The sequence below is a fragment of the Lithobates pipiens genome, unplaced genomic scaffold (assembly GCF_037356315.1).
Source record: "Lithobates pipiens isolate NorthernLeopardFrog02 unplaced genomic scaffold, aLitPip1_a1.2 Scaffold_8, whole genome shotgun sequence".
In the NCBI taxonomy this organism is placed as follows: domain Eukaryota; kingdom Metazoa; phylum Chordata; class Amphibia; order Anura; family Ranidae; genus Lithobates; species Lithobates pipiens.
This window is the reverse complement of record NW_027507903.1, coordinates 415,236,142-415,256,573: the sequence shown is the minus strand read 5'-3', so window position 1 is coordinate 415,256,573 and position 20,432 is coordinate 415,236,142. Positions and strand designations below refer to the sequence as shown.

General features: G+C 42.2%; 1 protein-coding gene across 1 annotated transcript in view; it reads left to right on the top strand.

Moving 5' to 3' along the window:
- The first annotated feature begins 717 nt into the window (after positions 1-717).
- Positions 718-20,432, top strand: part of LOC143962194 (protein diaphanous homolog 1-like) — a 311,409-nt gene continuing 291,694 nt past the window's right edge. The window contains exon 1 of the mRNA XM_077471524.1: positions 718-1,306. Within this exon, the coding sequence (XP_077327650.1) occupies positions 1,172-1,306 (135 nt within the window). The 5' untranslated portion in view covers positions 718-1,171. The remainder of the gene's footprint in view (positions 1,307-20,432) is intronic.

Below are 20,432 nucleotides of genomic sequence, written 5' to 3'. Positions count from 1 at the left end.
CCGCAAACTTTGCGGTTTGCGAACTTTTAGCTGCGTTCGCGGTTCGCGTTCGTGAAACGTCCCGTCGGAAGTTCGTCCATCTCTAAATGTAAACAGGAGGACATCCAGAGACGCCTTCCCGGCAATTGAGCGCCGCGCTGTAGCTCTCTTTCGGCTAAAGCGCAGGCGTGAAGTGCTTAATTAACTTAATGTTTATAGTATATGTTGGTTGTTGTAATTATATTCCTGTGTACAGTTTGTTAGGGTAATGTGATCAGGAAGGGTATATCATCAGCCCGTAGGGTATAAAGTATGTGCCTGAGTCTCTCCTTTGGCATTTTACCTTACATCTTGTCTATGTACGATGTTTGGGGTAAAAAAAAGGGCTGGTATTAGCTCTAGATCTGCTCGGAACGGTTTTGAGGGTAGGAGGCGCTGTTTGGTGGAAGGAAGCACCTAGTTGGGGTGCCCAAGCAGTTTGGTCACATGGACTATAAACTGAAGGACTTGTGAATAAATGGTTGTGGAACAAATCATCTGCGTTTCCATTATTTCTTAGGGGCAAATTTGCTTTGATATACAAGTGCTTTGGGATGTTTTACAATGTAAGCATGCAGAGACACCTAATATATAAATGTCCAGCAGAGGGCAGTGTGGCCGTTTGTATAACTCCAATCACACCCACTTGTCTTGTAATGGTTTGGTGATGAAATGGTACATTCTGAATGTCTCTTGAAGAAAGAACAGAAGCTCCACTCCAGCTCTATGAAAATAGGCTCCATTTTTTAAGAGCTACAAGCTGTGCAAACCTTTACCTCCGCTGGCTAAAGTGAGGGAAATCTCATGCCTCCCCCGTTTACACTTGGTATGGTCTGAACCCGGAAGTGCTGAGGAATAACTTATTTCAAAGTGGAGTTTTGCCCTTTCTTCCGCCCTCACGTGTGAATGGGATCGCCTGTTGCACGCGTGCTCATGAATATTCAGCGTGTATGCTAATGAGGCCCGGGCAGCGTGTAGTGCAGGGGAAGCGAGTTGTAGGGGTCAGCCCTGTGTACCGGACAGGAGAGGGCCCCGGACTGCCATAGGAGGAGAGCTTATAGTGAGCACACAGCGCTCCGCATAGGGAGCAGAGCGGGAAGGGCCCCACCGCCCCACCAATTCCTTCTCTACCCGGCCAGGCCTCGGGGGAGACATGGACCCGCCACAAGGAGGAGGAGGTTATGGAGGGGGACCCCCGGCTCCGGCCAAGAGCACCAAGGACAAGAAAAAGACCAAGAGCCAGGACGAGGGAGGAGGAGGAGGAGGAGGGGAGAAGTCCAAGAAATTTGTAAGTTTACTGCACTGTGTTGTCACCCCTGAATGAGTGTATGGGGGTCACATGACAGGACACTGTCATTATTTATCATATAATTCTATGTAATCACCACATCACACTTTTCTACATCAATCATATATGCTGATGACAGGGATTACCCCACTATATATTATAATATATATATATATATATATATATATATATATATATATATATATATATATATATATATATATATATATATATATATATATATCAGGTGAGCAGTGAGATGGGGCCCCTGTCATAATAAATATAAAAATATACATAAATACCTACACACAAGGGATGATGATAGGGGGATTACCCCAGAGATATATACGTGCCAGGGGATTTTTATTAAATTTTTTTTCTATTTATAATGACAATGGGGCCCAATCTCACTGCTCACCTGTCAGTCTGGAGATTGAACTCTACCTGGTCACAGGGGCTTCTATCCCATCACATATGTATGTGTGTGTATATGTATGTATGTATGTATGTATATGTGTATATATATATATATATATATATATATATATATATATATATATATATATATATGTATATGTGTGTATACATATATATACATTTTTATGATTACACTGTCACACTGATGAGACTATAATATATTAAATCATATCTGGTGATGACAGGGGATTACCCCATAAGGCCACATTCACACCTAAGCATTCCAGTAGCACAGATAAAAACAAGGCACAACCTGCTTGTGCTTATTTCTTAGTGGCACCCCAAACGTGGGTTAACAGTTCCGCAAACATAACACGGAAAGCAAGACACGCTTGCCTCCGTACCAGATTAAAATGTGCATTAACTACTTTGGCACAGGTGTAGGGCAGCCTGTTGAAGTGAATGGGCTGCCCTATGCTGTCACACAACAAACACTCCAAGAAAGGTGCTTAAAGCAAAATGACACATTGCACAGGTGTGAATGGAGCCTAACACTGTGTATGATCATTGTTTGTTTTATTTTTAGGAGCTCCTATCCCATCTCACTGAGGTTATAAAAAAATCCAGTTGCATTGATACTGTATAAAATCCCATCATATTGAGGCTATAGAGAATCCTATCTGATGATGACTGGGGTTTCCCCATAACACATTGTGTATGAATATTATTATATAAAATATTAATATCTGAGAATGATGGGGGTGCACCCCATTACACTTTGTGTTTTATAGTATATCAAATATCATCTGATAAGGGTGGACCCCATCACACTTTGCACGCTCATTAATATATATATATATATATCTCTATCTGGTGATGATAGGGGATTACCCCCATCTGTTGTATGTTTGTATGTACTTGTTGTATGCTAAAGAATATATAATAATGATAGGAACTTCATCCCACCCCATTGTGTTTATGTAGACCTCATTCAAACAAGTATACTTAAAACCATGTTCACACCGCAGAGGTGCAGCAGTGCACATGCACATTTTTGCAGGTTTTCCATGGGTTTAGGATAGCCCATTCATTTCAGTGTGCTGCCCTGTGCGCAAGAAATGCACAAAAAAGTGCAAAAAATTGCACTGCACCAAAACTCGTGGTACTGCAGTACCCTGCTTTTTGGCAAATGTGTGGGCATTTGCAAGATGCACAGAGGGGCCATTAGTAATTACTGCCATCGCTACACATCTGCATAGGGGCAGCATATATTTAAGCGCATTCCCACAATGTAATGGTGTGAAGAAAGCCTAATTGTACACCCATGGAAGGGCCATGTTTGCCTGCACAGATGTTTGTGCATCCCCATGCGGCAGTCCCATTCATGTATGTTGGGACACAGCTGCCTCACAATTTGACATGAATGGGACCTGCCTGCATGTAGATGCACAGAACACCTATTCATCCAGTGCAAGCAAGCACAGCTCTACGCTTAAAGTGGCTGTAAACCTAGATACACCCCTTGTACCCACAGGGAAGCCTTTAATAAGGCTTACCTGTAGGTACTGTAAATATCTCCTAAGCCTGCCCAGTTTAGGAGGTATTAACCATACACGCTTGCACCAACGTCATTTGTGCATGTACTGTGAGGAAACGGCCCTCCGTGCCGTTTCTTCACTAGCAAGCGTTGTCACTGATGGCTTGCATGCGCGGGTGTGATGTCACTCGACTCTTGCCAGTCACAGAGCCAGAGTCCGTGGCCCCGGAAGGAAGAGGGGCGAAGATGGATGCGACCACCAGCGGACAAAGCTTGCTTTGTTTGCAGGTAAGAGCATACGAGCCCATTATGCTTTTACTCTGCAGGGGAAAAAAGAGGAAGTAAAACCCATCAGGGTTTACTTCCTCTTTTTAAAGGTTAAGTGCAGCTTTTGGGAACATGTTTCATCAATTTTTAGGGTGGAATATGTAACATGTTCCCAATGCTGCAGTCACTGCCCTATCCATGCACTCCCTGTGACAGCAGAATGGGGAGAAGTTCCCTGTACTAGCTGTCACTTTTTGAAATTGGCAGGGCTGTGTGGGGCTTCGCCCCCATACCCGAATCATTCGTTCACACAGCTCTGTGTGTGAATAAACTACAAGCCCTGATATGCTTTGCGGCTGTTGGCTGTTGGCTTGTAGTTCTCAATGAACGCTGTAGCGTGCCTTGGTAGTTCCTTGATTCTTCTCCTGTGAGATTGTATCCGCTTGCCTGTATGGGCACACAGATACACTGAAGGATCTGCAGGAGACCTGTAGGGCACCAGTGATCTGCTGATCGCCTGTGCAAATCTTCATGCTCCAAAAGCCCCCCAAAAAACTGGAAATGCACATTTTATTACCTGCAAAAAAAGTGTATTTATATATATATATATTTTTTTTTTAAAAAGGGAACTTATCCTTTAACAGGGCCATATGGAGTAATATGTGATGATGGTGGGGGCTTCATCCCACTACACTGTGGGATATCCCATCTAGTATAGTATGTGAAGATGACAGGAACTCCCCAGGATAATATCTGGCCATGACGCGGCCTTCATTTGTGATTTTATAAATGATATACATATCTGATCATGACAGAGGTTTCCCTTCACTCATCTCTAGCCAAACCCCCAATTTCTGTTGCTTTTTTTCCCCCAGGAATGACCTGGCCCTCAGCTTATAAAAGTAAAAAAAAGAGGAGTGCAAGTTCGGAGTTCGAATAGAGATGAGTTTGGAGCATGCCCAAGCTCATCTCTATTACTGATGTTGTACTGTATTCTGATGATGACACGCGCTTCACCTTATTACACTGCTGATCTGATTATAGCTCACTGCACATTACCAACAAGTATGTAGTGCAAGAGCCTGTCTGGATACGGGTTTGTTGGGTATTTTAGGTCCTCATATTACATAGTTTTGGTAGATCTAAAGTTGATTATACCGAGGGTGTATTGTCAGATTGTAACATTTATGGTGAGAATATATCTTGAGGTGGACAAATTTAATATCAGGAGCCAGTCTATCTCATCTAGGAGCTAGCAAGAATTTTAAGAGCAAATTCTATTGACAATAGAGAAAACCTGAAAAAGTTGAGTGCAGACTGTAATTTAGGGGCATTGACTACTTGGCTCCTGGCATTTGTCCAGCCCTGACTTATATAGGTTTTTATATGGATGACTTTTGTGTGATGTGTCATACTTTGGGAGTTTGATGCACTGGGTGCAACTTCCTGTTCCAACCCTTCGCCTTGCACAATTAATTATTTGGCACATTGCATAAATCAGTGTCCCATGCATCAAATATTTGGTGCAGCATTTTATTGGGCCCAGTAATTGTGTTTTATATACATCTGATGGCAGCAGCTGCACCCCACTACACAGTGAATGTTATTTTATGTTTTCAAGTATATATTCTATAATTTAATGGCGACAGTGGGTCCCCCTACTATATATTTATGATTGCATATCTAAGGATGGCAGGAGCTTCAATCCTCTACATATTATATATAATGCCATCCGGCTTTTTTTTTTTTTTGATGTTGACAGGAGCTTCCTCCAATTGCAGTGTGAATGTACACATACTCGCATCTATGTTGTTAACCCTTATTACATTGTGTGTGTGATTACATAAAGAACACCTCTGATGATCACAGGGATTGCACTGTGTGTGTATGTGTATAATTAATATATTATAATAAAAATTTTTACCTGATGCCTCTGTTTAGCATACAGTGTCTACCAATCATTTTTGTGGTTGATGAGGTTTAGTTGTACCTGAACTTTCAGACATTTTGATGGGCCTTTTTCTGCAGGGTGCTTTGTACCTGAGTATGTAATATAATGTTCATCTATGTATGGGGCACTGTGTACAGGTATACCTGCTGACAGGAATACAGTGCTCCCCCACGTCCAGCGGTTGACTATTCCTGCCATCCTCATGTCCACAGTCGGTCTATGGACGTGATGCCGTCAGGAACAGTTCAAGCACAAGATTGTCAGCGGGTGGGGTGACAGGGATCGGTCTTGTGCTCGGAGGATCTGCAGATTAGGGGAGTATATCCTCACTCTCCCCACCTCTAGACAAAAAGGAGCAGAATGGAGTCCTCCTTTAAGGCAGATCTCCGGGAAAACCACGGAGGGCATTGCAGAAGAGTCCTGTGCATCTTTGGCTCAGTTTCAAGTCCGAATTCAACCACAAATTTGGACCTGAAACGGTGAACAGGGATGCACCGGACCCCATGCTGTGAGCCGCGGCACACACAGCATGAACCCAGACTATAGGAAAAAATATTAAGTATCGCAACTCCAAGAGAAACAGCCCTGGTGTAGAGAAGGAAAAAAAATTGTGGCTTCATCCTGATGACTCCTGGGCTAGGCCTCCCGATGCGTTTAGCTGACCCATGGGGCTTAGTCATGGGTGAAATGCATTGGAAGCCTGGCCCGAGAAGAGTTAGGCAAAAGCCAATTCTATTCTTCTCTACACCTGGACTTTTTCTTGGAGTGCAGAGTTTAATTCCTTTTTTTTTTTTTTTTTGTCTCTTCTATTATCCTGTACAACAGTGGCTCTCAACTCATGTCCTCAGGACCCACTAACAGGCCAGGTTTTATGTATTACCTTGGGGAGATGCAGACTAGAATACTGCAATCACTGAGCAGTAAATGATATCACCTGTGATGTATTTTCAGTTATCTTGCAAACCTGGCCTGTTAGTGGGCCCTGAGCACAGTAGTTTACAACCACTACTGTACAAGGTAATGTGTACCTGTGTATACAGATGTACATTTTACCCCAAGGCACATTTTGCTTTTGAATGCCCACTTTTACCTTACCTGAAGCAATTCCAGATGGAGATATTTTATACATAGCTACATTGGTCCAGCTTGGACCATTTGTGTTGGTCTATGCTGGCGGACTTACTCAACCCCAAAAAAGGCAATTTGAAGTTCCGTTTACACCATTGCATTGCGGTGGTGTTCACTGAATGATGCAACCACCATATTGCCAGACAGCTGCAGTGAATAGAACTGAATGCATCATCCCTTGTGTGTGTCCTGGGGACAAGCTTTTACCAAATGAGAAGGGAAGGCACCTCTCCAATTAAGCTTCTGACTGCAGTAGAACCTGACAGGGGTTCTAATCCTTCCCCAGCCTAACTAAAACAAACAAAAAACTTTTTGGCTTTAAATACAGTTTAAAGCCCCATACGCATGATCAGAAACAAGCAAAAGTCGGATGTGAGTTTTTGGTCAGAAATTCCGACCATGTGTATGCTCCATCGGACTTTTGCTGGCAGAATTCCAGCTTCTCTATTTTTAGGTCGGAAATTCCAATCATCTGCATAAATTCCTACGCATGCTCGCAAAACAATTGGACACAAGCTTGGAAGCATTGAACTTAAAGCGGTTCTTCACCCTAAAGAGGAAGTTCCGCTAATCTGATCCCTCCCCCCCTCCGGTGCCACAATCGGCACCTTTCAGGGGGGAGGGGGGTGCAGTTACCTGGATAATCCAGGTATCTGCACCCACTTCCGGGCAGACCGCCGCAGACGCCCCCCCCCCCCCCCGTTGTGATCTGGGAAACACACAGTTCCCAGAGACACAGCGGGGGACCATAAGAGACGCGCAGCGCGACTCGCGCATGCACAGTAGGGAACCGGGCAGTGAAGCTGCAATGCTTCACTTCCCGATTCCCTGACAGAGGATGGCGGCGGGGGCAGCAGCGAGACGAGCGATCGCTCGTCATCTGCCGCCGACATCGCTGGACCCTGGGACAGGTAAGTGTGATTTTATTAAAAGTCAGCAGCTGCAATATTAGTAGCTGCTGGCTTTTAATATTTTTATTTTAGGTGCAGAACCGCTTTAATTTTCTCGGCTCGTCGTAGTGTTGTATGTCACTGCGTTTTTGATGGTCAAAAGTTCACAGAACCTTGTGTATGCAAGCCAAGCTTGAGATGAATTCCATCAGAAAAACCATCCAAGTTTTTTCTGATGGAAAATCTGCTCGTGTGTGCGGGGCATAACCGTTTCTGCAGTATATTTAGCAGTCTATCAATTTTGTCCAATGCAATCTAGACATTTTGGGGTTGATTTACTAAAATTGGAGAGTGCAGCTCTGCATAGAAACCAATTGGCTTCCAGGTTTTATTGATTGGACAATCTAAAGTTAAAAGCTGATTGGCTACCACTCACATCTCCATCAGATTATAGGCCACTTTGTACTCTGACCCAACATACTGTACATATTTGTACAGAAGCATACAATTCATTAAGCCAGGTCTTGAGTGTATTGTTTTTCATGACATTGTGCAGTCTCTGATGGTTTACTCCTTTTTAAATGATTTTTGCCTTTACATGCAGAGGTGTTGCTTATGTTGGGTTTCATTAGACTCCCCTCTGTTGGGGCTCCCTATACGTACAGTACACATGCAGAATGAAAGTGGTTGTAAAGGTTCATTTGTGATTCCCATGTCGGTGGATTTGATTGGCAGCAGCGGGAGCCAATGGCTCCTGATGCTATGTCTATCCACTGAGAGCCTGAGACCAGTGTCTTGAGCTGCTGGGCTCCTCAATGCTGGAATGATTGGGTTCAGTAAGTATAAGGTGGGGCTGCTGCAGCACATAAGGTTTTTCACCTTAATGCATAGAACACATTAAGGTGAAAAACTTTGACTTTACAACTCCCTTTTAAAGCATATTTAAAGCCAAAACGTGTTTTTTTTTTTTTTTTTTTTTTCTCCCATTTTGGATAGTGTGGGAGGTTTAAAACCACTTTCAGATCTACTTTGCCAACTGTGTGCCTTTTTAGGGAGATTTCCCTCCACTTCCTGTCCTGTAGACTCAACAGGAAGTGAGAGGATATCTTTTCAATGTGGGGGCTGGGTAGGAATCTGCAACAAAGTTTTTTTTATTTTTTTTTTTTTTTTTTTTTTACAATTCCTGCCATGTTCCTTGGTCACCTAGAAGAGAATGTTTGTTGTTTTTTATTTTATTTTTTCTCAACAAACATGGAGTGACTTTGTAAACTATAATTGATATCACTCGTATTCGGTTAATGACGTAATTTTCTCTCAATGCTTATCTTATTCAGAATTGAATGAATTCACTAAATGCTCAGAACAGAGTAAATTTGCTATGTTTTTGACTCTCTCCCTGTTTTCGTGTCCCATTCTTTCCACATATAGTCTGCATATACGTATTCGGTGATGGTATCCCATGTGACTTCAGACTTCAGTATGTGCAGTTCTGGGTCTCCACCACATTTTATATAGTTCCAGTGTTTGTACTTTCAACAGCATCAGTTGATCATATTCCAGCTGTCAATGTGTCTGGTGCTAAGGAAATGAAGGACTTTATTGGTTGCCATTGACTACATGCACACTTCACTATCAGATGGTTGTTTATATGAGGCCTTATATTTGCATGGAAACATTGAATTAAATGTGTGCTCACACATACTGTGTTTTTAAACGCAAGAAGTTTTCTTCCGCTGTGGAGCATAAAATGGATGTATGGACTATGGATGAATATATGGCTGCATACATCAGCTTCTGACAGACTTTGGGGGTTCATTTTACTAAGGCAAATACACTGCAGTTGCTCTGAGCTCAGTAAATGAGGTTGTAATCACATCTGAGCGTAGCGAGTTATTGGCATTTTTGATTTGAGAGCTTTTAGCAGTGTATTGCACGCCTTTTTACAGCTTCAAGCGTTTTTGTTTAGCCAATAGATACCATTAGGGGTGTGTTGCTGCTGTTTGAGCAGAAAACGCACAACAAAACGCTCGTAAAACGATCAAGTCAGGTGTTTCTATTGAACTTTATGGGGCCAAAAAAACACTTTTAAAGTGGTTGTAAACCCTTACAAACCACTTTGACCTACAGGTAAGCCTATATTAAAGGCTTACCTGTAGGTCCAAGAAATATCTCCTAAACCTACACGGTTTAGGAGATATTTACTAAAAGACAGTCACAGTAGACAGCGGCGAGCAGGCGCACCAATGCCCTTAGCAGCATGCCACTGCTAATGGCGATATGCCGTTAGTGGCGGCTCCCATGCGCATGCATACAGCGCCGGAGCAGCGATACCCAGAAGAAGATGGACGCTCTGGACTACAGGGGACAGTGGTGACATCGCTGGCTCCTGTGTCAGGTAAGTGACACATAATGGGCTACTATGCGATGCATACTTGAGTGCAAAAATGCACTAGATGGTTGCAATTTAATGTCACAATTTAAATGTGTATGTTGTGTGGCTGGTAGAGGTACATTAGATGGAAAGATGAACTGAGGTAGGGATTGATAACCAAGTGCCCTGTAATTGTGCGATGTTTGTAGCCTTATAAATATCTTAAATAACAGATCCCAGCTCTAATTTGTTTTTAGTGCTGATCACAAATGAGTGAAAGTCTAATTGTAGTGTGGACACGGGTCTACTGCAAGGGGAATTTCCAATCTCCAATAACTTCAGAACGGGGAGTTAGAGGAAAACGTCTCCAATAAGGCTTCATGTACACTTGAACTACTTTGACCGCCGGCCACGGGAAAATTCAAAACGTGACAAAGTGATTAAAACATTCAGTGCGGCCAGTGGTCAAAATTTTCCTGTCCTGGACTTAAGTTTAGGAGCTGCTAGTATACATGGGGTAAGATGCAACAATAAATGACAGGGGTTCTAACCTTCCCTTCATCTGAAACTAAAAAGACAAGTTTTGCCTGGATATACTCTAAGGCAGACCATAGACAATGCAAATTGCGCATGATTTCATGATCAACACAGACGGTGCTAACTGGGGAATTCCTCCTGCTGACACATTGTGATAATCGCAAGTGAATCAGGCAGGCTGGTTGTACCCAAATTGATCGACCAGCTGAGAATCAAACAGTCTATGGCTGGCCCAAGGCTGCATTCACGGCTGAGCGTTTTGTACCTCAAAGGTACAAACTACTCAATTTTCTGTGGTGCTTGTTCACACGTTATTGTGCAAACACCTGTAGCTCAGAAAAGTTCTGAGCTGCTTTTGTAGCTAAAAATTGGGTAGATTGCAGTGGTTTGAGTCCCAGAGAATTGCAATGGCGCACACAATACATGTGTTTTTGTTGCTCACTGATGCGTGTCCACACAGCAACAAGTGAAGTAACAGATTATGCTCTTCTCTATTGGCTAATCCAAAAAAATGCACATTAAAATGCACAACAAAACATGCAAAAAGAGCAGGACTCAGGTGTGAATACAGACCTGGCCCAGATTCACACTATAGTGAACACAGACATTGCATGTGATTCACACCCGCACTGCTGTACCGATCGCATGCGATGTCTGTGCAATGCAAGTTGTATGGCTGAACTCACATTGGATTCGTAGAAAAAAGGTGCCCCCTTTCTCTCCTCATTGGCTGACTGAGTTTGACAGCAGCGGAAGCCAATGGCCCCAATAAAGAGGGGAGTCCTGGGCAGCCAAGACACTCCTACAACATTGCTGGATCAAGATTGGGCTCGGGAAAGTATTTGGGGGGTGAGGGGAGCTTCTACACACAGAATGTTTTTTATCTTAGAGGTTGTATACCTCCCTGTATACATTGTACTTACAGGAAAGCCTAGAATAAGGCTTACCTATAGGTACTGTAAATATCTCCTAAAAGTACGCCGTTTAGGAGAAATTTAATGTATACTGTGCCGATTATGTCATTGGCTCATGCGCTCTGAAGGAACAGCTGCCCATGAGGTTTCTTCAGGAGAGTGTGCCGTAACCTGCGGCTCCAGCACGCATGCCCAGAAGTCGCAGCCAGAGTCCGCTGCCCCCAGAAGGAAGATGGGCAAAGATGGATGTGGGGATGTCATGGGCTTCGTTTGCAGGTAAGTGTCACAAAATGTGCTAGTATGCAATACAAATTATACATTTACTTTGCAGGGAGGAAAAAAACCCCACTAAGTTCGCTTCCTCTTTAATGCACAGAATGCATTAGGTTAAAAAAAAAACAAAAAAACCTGCCTTTACAACTCCTTTAAAGAGGAACTGCTGTCTGCTCACATAATTTGTAATAAAAACATATTTTGCCATTCCAACCACTTTGCATATTTTATATATACTGTTATTTTGTACTTGCCAAATATGCTGCAGAAATCTCCCTCAACAGTCTGGCTACATCCATTTTAATTGTGGGCAGCTGAAGCTGCTGCCTTTTCACTTCCTGGATTTACACAGATACACGCCTCCAGCTCTGCAGCTCTCATTGGCCCTCTTATGGCTCATCCCCAATCTCTTCCTGGCAAGCGCTCACATGAGTGAGAGAGCTGTACATGTCATAAGCCTAGGCAAAGTACCAGACAAACAGGAATTGGGAAATGTTCTACTATCCAAAGTTAAAACAACAAGGGAAGAAGATGTTGTCATCTTCCAATCTATTAAATGACTGCAGGTTCACTTTAATAGCTTGTTTTGGTTATTGAGTCTGATACAAAGTTGCTGTATAGAAAGTACATATCGCTTTCAGCTGACACGACTCTAATCTGATACTGTGTGTCATAGTGGTAGGAATTGGCATCGACATTAGTGAAAGCCAAAAGATGTTAGTTTTAAAGTGTTCCTCCACTAGAATAGGTCTTATGGGGCTTCATCTCAGCAGGGGAAGTGGATGCCTTATTTCTGAACTATTTGAGTATACTTGTAAACTTCTGTAATTTGGTTGTTGTTTGTTTCTTTTTATGTCTTGGTAATTAGGAGGAGCTTGCAGAACTTGTTTTGTTATTTGTAAAGCTCCTTACTTGGTTTATGTAACATCAGACAGCTTAGTAGTTATTGAGTGTGCAACTTCTCCTGTGTTTTGCAGGAAGAAAATGTCACTTAATGTGAGAACTTGTTGAAACATGATGGTTTATATAGATGATAGGTAGGCAACCTTTTGAGCACAGTGTGGCAAAAAATGTTTTCAAAGAAATTAAGCGTGCCGATTTTATAACAAAAAAGTCCACTTTACACTTTTCAATCACGAAAAGGATTTTTTTTAGAAAGTACATTTTGTAAACTACTTTAGTAGTAAGAAATTTAACATCCTGCACTCACACCTTAGATCACTGCCCCACCTCTTACGTCACCTTCGCATCTGTTCTAACACCCCCACTGCTGAACCCCCCCCCCATCTATAATATGCAGAGTGGTGAAAGGAAGCAGAGATGAGACACATCTACCTGTCCTGGCACACTCCTCCTGCTGATCCAACTCTCGCATCCAACCCACGTGCTTGTATGTGATGTCACATACAAGCATCTGAAATGGATGTGCAATGATGAGCTCAGGTCAGGGGTATTTTCTGAAAGCAGTGGGCCTGTGTGCAGGATCATAAGTTGGGCCCCGGAGGTGAGAAAATGTGTGGCGCTCTGCACCACAGCAAAAGTTGGGTGTGATTTTCATTGTGCTGAATACTGGCTGTGGCTTAAAGGGACACAGCGTTCTGGGGTTCAGGAATAATTTCAACGAAGTTCCCAGAAGCTCAACAGTAATTCCACAAACTCACCTGATTGTGGCTCTCAATCACAGTGAAATCCCTTCTTTCTTAGATTTGGTGGTGGCAATCGGGTGAATCATCTTCCTCCAGATGGTGGACAGGGCTAGCAGGACTGTGATAGGCTTTGGCAGTGGCCAATGACAGTCTTACTGTTAACAGGGACGGCCCCCCTAGCAGTACTGAACCCAAATCTATTCCTCATCACAAAAGCTGACGATCACAGCTACAGCAAAGCCAGTGCAGGTGATGTGTGGGAAATTCTGAGATTGGAATGAATTAGTGTCTCACTGACACTTCCCTGCTCTGCTGATGGGGAGGGAGCCGAGTTCTGACAAGAGTCTTCACGTGCCAGGGGTTTCCTACCCCTGGTATAGACTGTGTGTATGTACCGTGGGGATGGAAAATATTCAGACCCCCTTAAATGTTTCACTCTTGTTATATTGCAGCCATTTGCTAAAATCATTTAAGTTCATTTTTTTTTCCTCATTAATGTACACACAGCACCCCATATTGACAGAAAAACACAGAATTATCGACATTTTTGAAGATTTATTAAAAAAGAAACTGAAATATGACATGGTCCTAAGTATTCAGACCCTTTGATGTCACACTCATATATTTAACTCGGGTGCTATCCATTTCTTCTGATCATCCTTGAGATGGTTCTTCACCTTCATTTGAGTCCAGCTGTGTTTGATTATACTTATTGGACTTGATTAGGAAATCCACACACCTGTCTATATAAGACCTTACAGCTCACAGTGCATGTCAGAGCAAATGAGAATCATGAGGTCAAAGGAACTGCCTGAAGAGCTCAGAGACAGAATTGTGGCAAGGCACAGATCTGGCCAAGGTTACAAAAAAATTTCTGCTGCACTTAAGGTTCCTAAGAGTACAGTGGCCTCCATAATCCTTAAATGGAAGATGTTTGGAACGACCAGAACCCTTCCTAGAGCTGGCCGTCCGGCCAAACTGAGCTATCGGGGGAGAAGAGTCTTGGTGAGAGAGGTAAAGAAGAACCCAAAGATCACTGGGGCTGAGCTCCAGAGATGCAGTTGGGAGATGGGAGAAAATTGTAGAAAGTCAACCATCACTGCAGCCCTCCACCAGTCAGTGCAAGACGCATGAAAGCCTGCATGGAGTTGCCTAAAAAAACACCCGAAGGACTCCAAGATGGTGAGAAATAAGATTCTCTGGTCTCATGAGACCAAGATAGAACTTTTTGGCCCTAATTCTAAGCGGTGTGGAGAAAACCAGGCACTGCTCATCACCTGTCCAATACAGTCCCAACAGTGAAGCATGGTGGTGGCAGCATCATGCTGTGGGGGGTGTTTTTTCACCTGCAGGGACAGGGCGACTGGTTGCAATTGAGGGAAAGATGAATGCGGCCAAGTACAAGGATATCCTGAATGAAAACCTTCTCCAGAGTGCGCAGGACCTCAGACTGGGCCGAAGGTTTACCTTCCAACAAGATAATGACCCTAAGCACACAGCTAAAATAATGAAGGAGTGACTTCACAACAACTCTGTGACTGTTCTTGAATGGCCCAGCCAGAACCCTGACTTAAACCAATTGAGCATCTCTGGAGAGACCTAAAAATGTCTGTCCACCAACATTTACCATCCAACCTGACAGAACTGGAGAGGATCTGCAAGGAGGAATGGCAGAGGAACCCCAAATCCAGGTGTGACAAACTTGTTGCGTATTTCCCAAAAAGAATAGGGGGGATGAATACTTAGGACCATGTGATATTTAAATTTTTTTTTTTTAATCTGCAAAAATGTCAACAATTCTGTGTTTTTCTGTCAATATGGGGTGCTGTGTGTACATTGAGGAAAAAAATGAACTTCGATGATATTCGCAAATGGCTGCAATATAAGAGAGTGAAAATAAGGGGCTCTGAATCCGTCCCCATTGTAGATGATTTTTTTTTTGCTGTTTTTTTTATTTATTTTTTATGGATATTACTTTATCAGAGCTTCTTTTTTTTTATTTCTTCCTAAATTTAGTTTAGATGCAAGTGAACTGAAAATTATGACAGATCCTTCATGTGATATGTCAGAGTCCAATTTTTCGGTGCGTCCCTGTTTTCAGGGGCGAGTTGGGTCTGAATTAAAAAAACAAAAAAAACAAACAATACTTCTCTCTTAATGCAATCGGGTAAAAAACCTTCTGTGCTACAAGAGCCCCCCAGGTTTTTTTCTGAAACTGCAAGCACTAGTGTGAACTATGCCATTGAAAACCATATAACCTACTTTTCCATGTGTTTTTGATGCAGAAATTTGGTGTGAACTGGCCATTAAGGTTAAGGAAAAAAAGGGGGGGAATGCACTGGACTGCATCAAAAATGCACAAAAAAGCACCGGATCGCATCAAAATTTCGCATGCAAAAAAGCATCTGGAGCGCATCCAGACTGCGTTTCTATGGTGTGAACTGGCCCTTCATTTTATTTATTTTTTTCGTTCAGCCCACTGAACTGCTATGGCGAGCCTTAGATGTTTTGAAGCTGAACTCTAGGCAGATGTAAAAGACACAATGAATACAGTTCTCTCTTTAATACATTATTAAACATCTTTTTTTTTTTTTTTTTTTTCTCAATGTAAGCATTGTAAGTAACTGGATCTGCCCTGGCATCAGCTTCTTATAGTCCCTATATTGCAAGGTTGCCGGGTGAGAGGCATGGTGGCTTTGTGTTTTAAAAATAATGATGATCTTCTAAATTGTGTATTTGCCCATGAATTTTATTTTCATCTCTTTTGCATCAACAAGCATGCCACTTAGGCCTAATGACGTGAAAACTAAAATAGATTGGGATAAGTGCCCATTGACCTCACATTCCAAAAATACATGGTAAAATGGCAGCTAGAGATTTACTTTGATGCTTTATGTTCTCTGTGGAACCGGTTCTTCTAGTTTCCCACACTTGATATATTAGGAGTTGTGTTTGTGTGTGTTTTTCTTTTTTTTTCCTCATTCTTGATTGATGGAGTTCCTGTCAAGTTTTTCTTGGTGTGTTTTGTGGGTTGGGCTGGGCATTGTGGTAGGATGGATGTAGTTTTAAAAATCCAATGTTGCTTTGCAGCCTGGATACCATGTAAACATGTGTAATTTATGGATGAGAAGATTACTTATGAAATTCAATACTGTATATCCCTACAGAAGGTTATTCTGTCATTTCTCTGACTCTGGTAAGGTGAACAATGATCGTTGTAAGTAGAGAAGACCCATCTGGTCAAACATAATTTAAAGAGACAATGTCAAGAGACTGTTCACTTCAGAAACAGGCTCCCAATAAGATTTTAGCGCACACTTCTTTTCTTTTTTTTTTTTTAAACCATCAGCATTGTAACAATACAGACAATGGCTATATTTGGCAATACAATCCAATCCAAATTTAGCTGATCACCCTTTGTGGGTGCATTCACACCTGCATATGCGCCCGCACGCCAAGGTGCCCCGAATTGTAACCACTCGCTTGTAATATTTCATGAAGCGATCGCATGCGAGTGATCAAAGCCAATCACTGCATGAGCATCCAAGTAGTTTCAATTAGTTGTGGGAGTCTGCATTTTCACATTGCTTTCAATGGGGTTGGATCCCGCAACTACTTTTGGGGTTTGGATGCCTTTGCAGGTGTGAATGCGTCCTCATGTTGAGACTTCTGCCTGTCTGGCCCTCTTTTTCCACCACTCCTTCTTAAATTCTCTGCGTGCTTTGCAGCATCTCTTTTGTGGTTTACTTTAAATTTGTAATGACTACATATCCCATGGTGCCACTGCCTTGCTGCCTGAAGGCAGTGATTCTTGTACTGACTCCATTTCCTGAAACGCCTCCTCCTCCTTTCAACACCTCTGTAGTACAGAAAGCAGGCTTTGTGAAATGTGTGACACAGCAGGCCTACTCACAGAACATAGTAGGGATCCTCTGTTTCCAAACTTCAAGAACATCCAGATTAACCATTTGACCCCCAGGCCTTTTTTGACACCTTTTTGTGCACATATCAAAATCTGTATATTTTGCTAGAAAATACAGTTAGAACACCAAACGTATAAATTCATTTTGAAAGCAGAGGCCCTGGAGAATAAAATGGTGGGTTTTTGTAAAAAAATAAAAAAATAAATAAAAAAAAAGTCACGGTGTTTGCGCAGCTGTTCTTTTTAATGCAAAAACAGAATACATAACCCTATTTATTTATGGTAAAAGATAATGTTACTCTAAGTAGATGGAGGCATGGAATGCTTTAAAATTGTGCAAGCCTGTGTAACAGTGACAAACAAATTTTACTGTGCATAGGCGACCGTTTTCAAAACCTTTACAGGTTACCAATTTAGATTTAGGTTGGGTTCAAATATATGCGAATTGGATGCAGCCTTACACAGGAGTTCTGGGGGTAGAATTGCTGCCTATGATCTGACGTTTGTGGAGATGCCACATGTGGGGGCAATCGCTGTCTGCGTGTGGGACAGACGTGTGCGTTTGCCTTTGCATGCGAGCACAGGGGGACAGGGGCACTTAAAGCGGTTGTATGCTCCTTCCTTTTTTTTTTTTTTTTTTTTTTTTTTTACACTTTTACCTACAGGTAAGCCTATAATAAGGCATACCTGTAAGTAAAAAATATATATATCTCCTAAACCTGTATGGTTTTGGAGATATTTCCCTCGCAATGCGCACAGGGGATTTTCGGCTGAAAACGCCTTTCCAGATTTGCAAGCTGCCCATTCCATAGGCACTAATGCACCCCACACCTTCAGAGCTGCGGGGTTTTGAACTTGGAGCTAATAACAAGTCGGAAAGTTCCTCTTATCTTTTTAGGCGGGAAGATTCGGTGCTCATGGTTGCCAATAACGATGTCTAATTTCAGTATGTCTGATCACAGAACCGTTTTCTAATTTGCAACACACTTTTTTAAAATTGAAATTTGTCCCAGAGAAGATGGTGGCATTTCTGGATCGTGTTTAGATGAGGCTTCTTTGCGTGATGGAGCTTTACCTTACGTCTTTGGGTGGCACAGTGGGTTGTGTTCTATGAAAGTATTTCTGAACTCTATTTCTGAACCCATTCACTCTGACAGGCATCCAGCAGCTGCAGCAGTTCCCAGCTCTCTCCACAGCCCCCCCGGCAACCTGTCATTATAGTGAACAAGACCTGGCTACTCAGAGCCACAGAAGGAATAACTGCTGCTACAATTCAAGATGGCCTAAATCGCTGGTGTGAATGCAGCCTTACTACCACCGACTATGCCAGCTTTTTGTTGTCCTATCACAACTTTTGTGAGACGCGTTGCTGCCATCTATTTCAAAATTGCCTTTTTTTTTTCCTTTAAAATTGTACATTTTCCCAGACATGTTTCATACCTGCCCATGGGAATGACTAAGCCCTGTTGGTGGGGCAAAACATGTCTGGGTGTGGCCTGGACGGAGTCTAGGCTGAGACTGCTTCCAGTCTATACATGAGGGTGTTGTGTGATGTATGGAATGATAATTCCTTTACAAAAATACAGACATGTTTAGATCAGCAATTTGTTGCGTCAATGATGACATCAAATACTCTTTCTAAACAGTTTTTTAGGAGAATGTTTGAATGTTTGTTTGATAGTATATTCTTGTAGGGCTAGCTCAGCTGGAAACGCGCGCATGCACACGCATACACACACGCACTAATCGTGTGCTGCTGTTCCTTCACCGTCCAATCAGCAGGCAAGAGTGTGTTCTTGACCAAGCTCTCTTCTTGTATAGGGAGGCCCAGGTCCTGGCTGTTTGACTAGAAAAATAATTCTTATATGCAAGTCAGTTGTGTATTTAGCCATTTGTCTGGAGGTCAGCATTTATGAACTAGAATTTTGGCTTAGCTTTTATGATACAGATTAGTTAGGTTGTAGGGTAAAGTAGGGGTTGGTGATGTCAGTAATGATTTGAGCCCAATGTTCTGACCCATGCATTTGTTGCATTATAGGAAGGAACTCCGGAAAGACGAGTTTCATGGTGACGTAATTTCACTCGCAGTAACCCAGATTGCTCAGGCTTTGATTGCTTGGTGACAAACGCTGTTCATTCTGTACCCTGTGTGAAAATAGCTGCACAGGAAAAACATTCCCAATTAGTCTAAGTAAATATATATTTTAGCAGAGCTTTCCAGATGAATATTTATCAAGGTCAGATAAGGTATGAGATAGTCTGGTTACTATGGTAACATGGCTAAGTATGACAAACACCAATGACTTGTCCCTATTCATCTCCAAATACTATGGAGACTCCTATAATAAATGAATATGAAATCAGATGGCATTTTGTCCCCAGTGCATGCTACCAAAGTTTGTACACATTCCTGTAATTAGTTTTATCAACTAAATTCAGAATACAGGCGTTGGATTATTTCAATGTATTTTTTGGGGATCCGCTTTAAAGTGGAACTAAAGGCAAAACTGTTTTTGAATAGAATAAGGGTATCTGTAGGTTTGTAGGTTGGACACATAGACCACTCTTCTTTCAGGGACTTAGAACAGCGCATATATACAGTACCCTCCCCTTTGTCTGTGAGCGTAGCGTGCGCTCACTCAGCTGTTTCTTGCAAATATCCCCCAAGACAACCAGCAGCAGGAACAGGGCTATATACCAAAAAAGTGATTGCACAGTACATGTTCTTACAGGTAGAAATCTTCAAGATTAAAGAACTTTGACCTTTTTAAGTTATTGTATTTAATTGTCATATAATGAAAATTGCTGCTCTTGTCTGCCCACGTTGCCAAGGCAGATTGTGTAGTTAGTCATCTCATTTCCATTCATTTCTTCATTCTGCTAGTTGGATTCTTGCTCTTTCCCCTTGTTCACCCTATCATTAGCTGGTGAGCATGCCCATAGTATCTAATGCAGCAGAACCTCCCAATTAATTAAACCTTTACCCGTGTTTGTTCATCTGCTCAGTCACTACTGCTGAAAGGGTTAACCTACTCTTAATTATATGGATTCCCATGATGCCATGGGCAAAACTATTATCACAATTAAAAGATGTAAACGCTTATTTAACTTGGAGTGGAAACATGAATTAAAAAGAACAAAAGACATTTATGTGTTTGCTTGTTTTAAGTGCTTGCTGAATTATTTACCGCTGATGTGTTCGGCAGTGCTAATAAATCACAAAGGTTGAATTTACAGGGCTGTAACCTGCTGAACCTCTGTAGTTTAGAAAAG